Below are 10,775 nucleotides of genomic sequence, written 5' to 3'. Positions count from 1 at the left end.
ATTCTCATTTGAAACTAAATTGATCTTTAGAAACTCATGGTGTCATTCTAAACCCTTTTTATGCCCATTTTTAAGTTCAAATCGATACACCTCGATTTTGGTGAATTTCAGCTAATTGTTGTTTACTTTGATATTATTTAGACACAAGTGTTTGATTCATGCTTAATTAACATTGCGTCTTGTTCCATATGAGAACTTTATTTGACCAAAAAAGTTTGGAAGAAATCACAATTATACACCACTGATTATCAACAAAAACCTATCCTTTGTAGAACAACGTTTTAGTGTACGATATAGAAATCGAGTTTTACAACATGAGTATTAAGAGCACCATGGGAGCCGCACCATCGGCTGGGGCATATAAGTTTTGGTGGCACAAGCTTTATACATATTACATATATATGTTTTCTGGTGTTAAAAATATGTTATTTGCAGTGGTTTATGAGATAATTACATACTCAGAATGGTTCTTGCTTATAATAAATCGGTCGATAAAAGTTTTATCCATATACAATAGCGAATAAAATTTTTTCGTTAAGACCTATAGGCCTTTTTATTTTGGCTCGGCTGAGTTATTTAAATTCTCGGAGACGGCCCTGAAGAGCACTGTGAAAGTTTGAAAGATTTTCACCTATAGAAATTTGTATGTTGCATTTAGTTAGGTAAAAGAGGGTAGAAGGAACCAACCGGAGATGCATGTGGAATGCACTTTGTACATAGAGGAGAAAGTGAGGAACACGTAAAAAAAGGACGTGATGACGCGTGTGGCATGTTGCAATGCTTAGTTATATTAAATGCTTCAAATACTGTATCTGGTATGATTTTACTTTTGGCTTAAACACACTTAAACTATATAAAATTATGAAATACACTTGGAGAAATATACATAAGATGAAAGAGAGATTAATAGAATATTATGCTGATCTAATGGGTTATTATCTATAACAATTGACAATGGTATACTTCTTGCATAATTGGTGCTCGAATATACCGCTAAAAGACAAGTTCCCCCGCCTTTAGAAAATTAAATCATAAAACGATTGTATGCTTGAAGACAGACGTGGAACTTGAAAAAATGAACGAACGTATTAGATCCCTTAGCAATTTTTGCCCACCAACAACTGGGGATATTTGGGTTTGGTCAAAAGATCCATCGTGATCCTTCAACACTACACATTGTGCGGCTCGGACGCTTTGTAATTAGGATCAAGAATAGGTTCACATTTGCTTATGGATTGTGAAATGGCAAAGGAAAGAAAGTTTTAAGTGCAGGATAACATGTGCAAAATTGCAATGACAATTTTCAACCCGTTTAAGGAGCCTATTGGATTATCCTACGACTTGTTCTTAACATCCACTTATTAAAAAAGCTATCCCATGAGGGTATTAAAATGGGCCAATCAGTAGTTGACAGATGAATCAATTAGAGGCGGCAACATCTTAAATTAAGGTAATAAACTATAATATAGTATAAGTATACTGAGAAAACATTACAATATTTTATTATTACTTTCTCCTATTCTACTTAACACATCTAGTTGCCTTTCCCCATTTTTTAAACCAAATTAACGTAACTGCTCTTTGACCGAAACTTATCATATAATTGTAACCGAAACCAACTAGTTATAAAAATCTAGATAGTCTTTGTAAAATTATACGACTAATACCTAAGTTGACTCATACCCAATTATAACCTCAAACATAATCATTATTTTCAATTTTTGACAAAGAAGTAAACCGTAAAACGTGCATGTGGTCAGTTCCTTTTGGGAGTGATCAACAACCACAATATCACTCCTCTTAGCGAATTACAATTTGAATCGATTAAGCTCGTTTTACATGTTAGACCAATTTTAGTTTTTTCTTTTAATATAAATGTTGAAGTTGTTTATCTGGATGGATCAATGATTAATGTTTTGTTTAATTTGTTTGATTAAAACGTGTACATATTATAATGTTTGATGTTTAAATAATCAAATGAGTGTAGCTTTATATATTTTTATATGTAAATTATTGAATAATAATAATAATAATAGAAAGAGGCGGAAAAGCTGGCTGCTGCTCCTCCCGTTGAATATATATTTTAAAGTAATTATTATTCTAATAATAAATAAATAAATAAAATCGTTTATTTATTTATTTGTCTGTAAAACCCACGTTTATCGGTCTGCAATTCTTCTTCAACCAAAGGTAACCTCAGATTCGTTTAATAAATTAGTGTATATGCTTCACGCTTGATGTGCGATCTACTTCTTTACTCGATCACACGAATCTATAATAATAATAATAATAAAATCCCCTTTTGTTGTCATTTTTCCGTTTTCAAACCCTAGCGATCTCATAGTTTGGTACAGCTGTATTCATATTCATAGTATTGACTGCTGATCTGACTTTTATATGATTTGATTACTAGTTAGGGCTAGTTTTTGTATGAATTAGGGTTTGTGTTGACGTCATTGCTTTTCATATTACAGGCATCATGTGGGCGGTCCTGAGGCGGAAAGCGGCTTCGTCGAATCTCTTCGCTTATGTAAGTACTGTTAACTTGTTTTCATTGATTAGAATATTGTATATAATGCTACTAAACCTATACAATTAAACAAGATATTCTGTAAAGGTTATAATTTGCATCAATATTCATGTCTTTTTATGATTCTGACACGATTTTGGTTAATTGAACTTTAATCTATTTGTTACTTGATTTTTAAAGACACTGGCTCTCGATGCCACTCAAATCAAATATGTTTTAAGCTCACATCCGTAATCCATCATCCATTATTGTAAATTGATTTATTTTCACATAATATATTAGTTATAAGTTTGTCACCGCATTCACATTTTCTTATGCACAGTTGATGAATAGGTGAATATTTGCAAACTAAGTCATTAAAGGACAGGTAAAGATATAGATCATAGTCACATAAATCGCGGTACGCTTCGGTACGGGTACGCGGTTCGCTAGGCTATACGAATTCGGTACGGAGGGGGGTAGGTTCATTTCGGTACGCTTCGGTACGGTGTACCAAGTAGTCCGGTTCGATATATGTTTAATATATTCTTATGCCTATACAATCTTACTAAAACACAAAACTAAAAAATACTTCAAACTTCAAAACAAAATCTTCATTACTTCAAACCATACAAGAACAAAGTTATAATAATGACAACCTTTAATTCGTTTTGGAAATCTAAGAGTTTTTAAAGCTGATTGGGTTTGGGCTTTGGACTGAAGCATGAAACGTCGCTCCTGTACTCCCGCCCAAAAAAATAAACCAGCGCAACAACGATTTCAATTAGCTTTAATCGCGAATTCTTACTCAAATTGAATGACGTACCAGTGTTATAAGAATCGTGAATTAGGTTTTTGTGGATCCAATCGTACCGGAGTCAACAGAATCTCGAATTCAGACTCAAACTGAACGACGAACCGGCTGAACAGAATCGCGAATTAGGTTTTTGAGGATCGGAACGTACCTGCTAAGGAAGTCGCGAATTCACCGGCGACCGGAACGCCGGCGAATTGCGATTGGGTACACAACGTACCAATTCGAAATTCGCGGGTAGTCTAGCGATTTATGTATCTATAATATAGATTATAGACGTATAACTTGTTTGAGTTGTTTCTAGGGCACGAGACAATCTTTGGGGGTGGTTCGGCCTGCATTGACAGGATCTATGTCACAAGGTTATGTCGACGCAATCTTGACACCTGAGGTAGTACATCTATCTTATCATTTAAATGTTCTTGTTCGTTAAACTTTTTTTGACGTTTAATAATAAATAATAAAGCACTTTCATCCAGTTTTTATCAATAATTCATTTTGAATACTCTTATAGTCTTATTTTGTGAGTAGTTAGAAGTGAATGAGCATTCAGTCACTAGTTAATTTGTTTTTTGTTATGTTATTGTTATAGGCACTAACTCTTGGAAGAAATACTAAATTAGCACGTCAATTTCATCAAGGTAATTCTTTTTATTCCAACATAAAGTGTTTATTCTTTAATCTTCACACTTAAAGCATCTTGTATAAGTTGATCATTTTACTTTATTAATGTTTTAATCGAACAATTACAGGCGCTCCTAGTTATTCCAAGTCTGTAAGGAATGTTGCATCACCATTTAAAACAGACTTTTCAACCCAGATGTGGAGTCGATCTTTTTCATCAGATAGTGGTACATTTTTCTTATATCATAATTTCGTAAAGGTTCATTTACCAACCTGTTTGTTTTGTAACTTCTGCTCACTAATTATGATACTGTATCTTGATTTTGAAGGTGATTTGGTCGATGCTGTTGTCCCTTTTATGGGTGAATCCATTAGTGATGGCACTCTGGCAACCTTTCTAAAGAGTATGCTATTTTACTTTTTTGCTGGCGTTATCAATATTCTGTTTGTTTGACCTTTTTTATCGGCTTGTAACAGAACCTGGCGATCGTGTTGAGATTGATGAGCCAATTGCCCAAATTGAAACTGATAAGGTAGTAATTGCTTTTTACATTCTTAAAATATGTTACTATTATACCTAAACAATATTATTAATCTTGCAGGTGACAATTGATGTTGCTAGCCCTGAAGCTGGTGTTATCCAAGAGGTAATTTGTAACTGTAGTAGATCGTGTGCAAAATGGGCAGGTCGTGTGGGTTGCTGATGTTTCAAAATTTGTAATTTTGTATGTGCGTCCAGCCGTCTAGTTTAGGCTAGGTTGTCCAAACAAACTTTTATATTATATGTGTGTTGATAATTAATTTACGCTTTTAATATGATTTAAATAGTATATTATTGCAAATACTATCTGAATTTTTGAAGAAGGCGATTTAGTAGAGCTTGTAGGGGTGGCAATTCTGTGGATTGGCGGGTTGACGGATTGAAATGCTCAACCAGAACACGAACTATTATTTATGTTTTTACTGATAGGATAATATTGTTAACTTATACCCGTGTATAAGTAAACATGCCGATCTATAAATTTTGATATTTACTGATAGGATTTTGTATATGTAACACTTTCTTATTTATGTTTTTACTTTTAATTTGTATCAGTTTGTGGCAAAAGAAGGAGATACAGTAGAGCCAGGTACAAAGGTTGCAATAATATCAAAATCAGGTGAAGGTGTGACTACACATGTGGCACCATCTGAGCCGTCTACTCAGGATGCACCTGCAAAAGTGGAGAAACCATCACCACCACCACCACCACCATCACCGCCTACATCTGAAACCCAACCGCCAAAGGCGGCACCTAAACAACCATCTTCTAAACCTACTGCCACAGAACCTCAATTGCCTCCAAAAGATAGAGAAAGAAGGGTAAGCATAAAGCATCTCATTAATAGTTAGTTAAAAACCTAATTATCAGGATTTCAGAATTAGCTAAACATTTTAAAATTGATCATAGGTTCCAATGACGAGGCTCAGGAAGCGTGTTGCCACACGGTTGAAAGATTCTCAAAATACTTTTGCATTGTTGACGACGTTCAATGAAGTTGATATGTAAGTTGAACCATTTTTGTAATTACCTAACCCATTTTATAACTGATTTTTCTATGCAATTTACAAAGATTTTCATAAATTCAGGACTAATTTGATGAAGCTTCGATCTGAATATAAAGATGCTTTTCTTGAGAAGCATGGAGTGAAGTTAGGACTCATGTCTGGATTTGTGAAAGTAAGTTGTTTTTTTTTATAAAACCAAATTTTTAACATTATTTCATCAAAGTTCGTTTTATTTTTATTTTTTTTGTTTTTTAATTTATCGTTTTGGTTTTATATTTTCTAGGCTGCTGTTAGTGGGCTTCAGAATCAACCGATAATCAATGCTGTCATTGATGGAGACGACATCATATATAGAGATTATATTGATATCAGTATTGCAGTTGGTACTCCTAAGGTATACCTTCACTTTTATCTTTTTACAAAGTTTTCTCATTTTCTATTATTTTCTATTGTTTTGTGAAATATATTTTTGTGTATATTTTTGAAGGGTTTGGTGGTCCCAGTGATTCGTGATGCTGATACAATGAATTTTGCTGAAATAGAGAAAACAATCAACACTCTTGCTAAGAAGGCCAACAGTGGCTCCCTGTCAATTGATGAAATGGCTGGTGGTTCGTTTACAATCTCTAACGGGGGTGTTTATGGAAGCCTTTTAAGTACCCCCATCATTAACCCACCACAGGTATGATAAACTAGAGTAATTTTATAAGACATGGGGGAATAAATGAGCTGAGCCTGAGATTGCCTAAGCTTACGCTTGGCTCTTTTAATTTGAGAAGGCTTTCTCTCTCGAGCATGAACTCAGTGTGTTGAGCAAGTCTTTAAGATCGGCTCAATTTGGTTATTTTTAAGCTAATTAATTGTTTCTTTTTTTATATGCACATAATTATTCATATTGTATATACATAATGTATATTATTTTAGTATTTTATCATAGTTATGTATAAAATAATATTTTATGTAATTAATTTTTGATATATCAAATAAAATTTATTATATTTTTTAAATAATATGCTTGTAAGCTTGCCAGTCAGGTCAGTCAGCTCGGTATGTGAAGCTTGGGCTCAAGTTGTTTTATTAAACGAGCTTCCATTTTGCTTGAGCTCGTTTAAGCTTGATTCAATTCAAGCTTTTAGTGAGCCCATCTCAAGTAGCACATGAGCGGCTTGGCTCGTTTATGCCCCTGCTTTGACATAGCATTGAGAAAGCAAAACTGATAGTAGTCAAACAACGATCTTATATGTTTTTTTTTTCTTTTGTAGTCGGCTATTTTGGGTATGCACTCGATAGTGAACAAACCGATGGTAGTTGGGGGTGAAATCAAAGCTAGGCCTATGATGTACGTGGCGTTAACCTATGACCATAGGTTGATTGATGGAAGAGAGGCTGTGTTTTTCTTGAGGCGTATTAAGGATGTCGTTGAAGACCCCAGAAGATTGCTACTTGACATCTAAAGAAACACATGAACAAACAGCGCGCTTGTGTGTTTCACTTTCTTTTTTGCAAAAAGCCAGAATAAAAACCGTTATGTCGTAGGCTATTGAGTCACTTTGACGATACAGTTGATCGGGTTTTTATTTTTTGTGTGCGTTTGAAGCTTCGGGCTCTTGTTTTATTTATGCAGCAACAGGCTCTTGTTTTATTTATGCAGCAACAGGCTCTTTTAATTTTGAAAAGGGTAGAATGGATGATACATGTGTTTTGTTACAGTTTGGGTGAATCTTTTTTCATAAGTTGACTGATGTTGAAAACTCAGAATTGATATTTGTCAAGAAAATTAGGTCATTTTAGCAAGATTAAGGAAATTTCTGATTGAACTGTCAACTACGCATTTGAAACGACAAACAAAATCTGTGTGAGCTTAGGGTCTCAAGCTCTCTATCTTTTGGGATAGAGGTATGATTTGTCTACATTTACCATCCAGAACCTATCTATAGCTTTGTTATGAGTGAGATTTTACTTGGTATAGTTATTGTAGGCAAAACAAGAACCTTCCTGCTAATAGCTTTGTTATAAATGAGATAGTTGTAGCAAAAACAAGTACCTTTTGATGATTTGAAATGATTTTTTATTTATAAATGGTTTGTATTGAATATTCAAAAATAATCCTCCTATGGGTATGAATGATTTATATGTAGTGGTATATAATAATAAATAAACTAGTACACCACTAGATTTATCATAGAAACTACTTTTGAGAGGACCAAAAGAATGATATAAATAAATACTAAAGATCTTGTGCGAGAGAGATGGTTAAATAAATACTTGAATGTATTAATTAATAAAAATAAAAGATGATGATAATAAGCAAGAGAAGAAGTTGCAGTGGATTAAGGTGCCACGTATACATGGGTAGAATGAAATGAAATGAAATGAAACCACGACAATCAAGTCAACACCAACAGAAGATCGTATCGACCAAGCGGAGGATCCTTAGCCAGCCATTCATAATAATAATAATAATAATAATAATAGTAATAATAATATTTGTGGCCCCGTCTCAGCTGACGTTTACGTTGATTCATTCGTTCGTTCTTAATTGTTTAATTTCATATCCATTTATTTGTGGCTCCTCTCCATCTTTAAAAAATAAAAAAACACTCGTAATCTTATATATTGATTTGGTAACTACCAACGCTAAACTTTTCTCTTTCTATTTTATAAATATAAATATGTAATAATCATATTTCATCCCATAATTTTTATTAATTAATTCTTACTTCACTCACGTTGTCTGTTGCAGCTTACTTCATGCCACCCCACTGTTTAGCAGGTCAGTCAGTAATAATCATTTTCTTTTTCTTTTCTGTCTTATTTATTTAGATAGTTTTTGCCAATTTAGGGTTGAGAAAAAACCGTTAAGTGAACATGTTTATTTAACCGACCATAGGTTATGGTTAATATGTCTTTGTTAACCGACTTTTGTCAAATTTATGTTGCAACTGTTGGTACCATAACCAAGCTTGAAAGTTGATAATTGAGCTTTAGACACCACAACTGAACAAAGGAAAAAGAAAATACGTTGGCAATTAACCAAACTTAACCGAGTCATAACCGAACCAACTTTGCACACCCCTATTCTATTTGTCATTGTCATGATCTTATTGTGTGATTTCTTGAGGTGGATGCTTCAAATTAAATCTAGAATGTTTATGCACATACACTAATTACGGAAAACTATTCAATTTATCGTAAGGATATTGTATATTTGCATTTCAGTTAATTTTGAACCTTTGAAGGTAGGTAGGTATTATTATATCATGGTTAAACCATGTTGATGACTCAAAATACAGGAGCTTATGCACAATATCAGATACTTGCACAATAACTCCTTGTAAAGTTACAAATGTTTCTATAAACTCTTGTGTGGTGCCAAAAGGATGTTGCAGTAATGGACTTCAGATTTCACCTTTCCCATGGGAAGGCTTCACTCGTGACAAAATCCATCAACCGTCACACCAAACAGCCCCCAAAAGATTGCTGGTAAGAAACCAACAGGCTGAATTGAGTTGGATAACGGGTCAAAATGTTTACCAAAACTGATTATTTTAATTGTCCTAGTGTCAACAACAAGACTCGGTTTCTTCAGATGATGACGAATACCGATCATCACGAAACATAGCAATCAGCTTGTTTAAGAGATATTGAAACTTCATTGACAGAGGCGGAGGAGACAATCTGAAAGTAAAGCCACTTAACCTTTATTTGATTTAAACTCGGTTCATTGTTTTATGCAAAATCAGTTCAAGAACTTGTTTTTTGATAATATTTGATTAGGAATTCATTAGTGCTGGGGTAAACGCATACGCTTTGGGGTGTACCGATGAAGGCTTACGAAAAGAACTTACAAATATGAAAGAATCCAGCTTTGAAATCGAAGAAATGCAAACTTATGGAGGAGGTACTAGTCTAAAATCCAAGATTTGTTATGAGGAGGTAAGTTTTTAAGTTTTATACGATTTTAAGGCTGGGTTGACCGCCTTTATTTGATTTAATATTGTCTCGTGATACAGGTGAACGAGTGCATATTGTGGTTGAGTATCATCTTTATAACTATATTGTGTACGCCTCAACCTACCATAGTGCGGTGGTCTCCAACGTCTCCGGTTTCAGATGAGATCAAGCTTCAGTGGAAAGGGTTTTGTGCTATCATAGCAAATGCTTATTATTTAAGAGGAATGGCATGGTGAGAAAATTAATATTCTTTTAAATAAATTATTCTAAGAAGCAAAATATAGTTAAATTTCTGTGTTTTTTTTTGTAAGGCTTCCGGTGAAAACACTTCAGATGGAGCAAATGGCAGTTGTGGGGCGGTCAGAAGAGCCTTCGGTTGTTGCTAGCCGAATGAGATTAGTTTTTAGCACGCTTGAGGTTAGTGTTTAATAATTTAACAAGTCTTAATGCGAAACTAGACAGTAAAAATTTGTATATTTTGTCGTTAAAATTGTCAAAATTGGGTAAGTTGAATAACATATTGTCTCAAAACTTGATAAAGTTTTTCTGGGTGTTGACTCGGGTGGAATTGATCTAACTCGAAAACACTTTTTTTTTTAAAAAAATTGATTTTTTTTCCCTGTAATTAATGTTAATATGGCGAGTATGTTGGTTTTTTGTAGGTTGTTAGTCCACAATGGCCACGGGTGTAGCAGGTCGATTACGGGTAAGAACGAAGTTGTTATGTTTATGAATCCTTAGGAAGAAAAAGAGGATGTATTTTAGGCCAAGAATACATTCATATAATGATGATATTTACTGTAAAAGTGTACATTTGATCTACTAAGAATTACTGAATTAGTCATGTTACATAAGAAAAACATGAGTTCAGATGATATAATATAATGAGGAAAAGATTATATAAAACTCTTACTCTCTGTAATATACTTCATTAATGTTAAAATCCTTTTTCTATTTTATTAAATCTATTCAAAGTTTCAAATTATTGTTGTCTTTGTATGCGTGTCTGTATACCTAGCAAAATAGACGGGTTAGACCATTCTAAAAATGGTTGAATTGATAGGAAAGGTTTGTCATTATCTCATTTTCTCATGCCCTGCTATAGCTTTTAGTATAAAAGGGATTTTACTGGGTTGGTTGTTATTTGTTATCAAAACCAATTAATTTGGTTCGGGTTAGGACGGGCAGTTTTAAAAAATGTTTGGTGACATCAATAACATAAACAAATTCCTGAAAAACAGAGGGACAAAACATCTATATTAAAGTATAATATTCATTCTGTGTGTAAAATACATTTCACACCTCAGAGTCTTTACACCTTTTGC

General features: G+C 33.7%; 1 protein-coding gene and 1 pseudogene across 2 annotated transcripts; both read left to right on the top strand.

Annotated features, from left to right (window-relative positions):
• The first annotated feature begins 2,474 nt into the window (after positions 1-2,474).
• On the top strand, positions 2,475-7,117 carry LOC143589482 (dihydrolipoyllysine-residue succinyltransferase component of 2-oxoglutarate dehydrogenase complex 1, mitochondrial-like). Its single transcript, XM_077070233.1, has 13 exons — positions 2,475-2,530; positions 3,628-3,714; positions 3,916-3,964; positions 4,076-4,174; positions 4,277-4,351; positions 4,425-4,480; positions 4,550-4,594; positions 5,044-5,310; positions 5,399-5,493; positions 5,578-5,668; positions 5,780-5,890; positions 5,984-6,178; positions 6,759-7,117. Exons 1-13 carry the CDS (start codon positions 2,480-2,482, stop codon positions 6,948-6,950), a joined length of 1,413 nt encoding a protein of 470 aa, XP_076926348.1. The 5' UTR covers positions 2,475-2,479; the 3' UTR covers positions 6,951-7,117.
• A 492-nt stretch (positions 7,118-7,609) lies between these two features.
• LOC143589483 (uncharacterized) lies at positions 7,610-10,282 on the top strand (annotated as a pseudogene). Its single transcript, XR_013145294.1, has 7 exons — positions 7,610-7,636; positions 8,740-8,979; positions 9,058-9,180; positions 9,274-9,432; positions 9,510-9,682; positions 9,762-9,867; positions 10,113-10,282. The product of XR_013145294.1 is annotated as an uncharacterized LOC143589483 (transcript).
• The last annotated feature ends 493 nt before the right edge of the window (positions 10,283-10,775 follow it).

Source organism: Bidens hawaiensis, unplaced genomic scaffold (assembly GCF_021521415.1).
Source record: "Bidens hawaiensis isolate Kalapana, Puna unplaced genomic scaffold, B.hawaiensis_p1.1 tig00037577_1, whole genome shotgun sequence".
Lineage (NCBI taxonomy): Eukaryota > Viridiplantae > Streptophyta > Magnoliopsida > Asterales > Asteraceae > Bidens > Bidens hawaiensis.
This window is presented reverse-complemented; position numbering and strand designations above follow the sequence as displayed.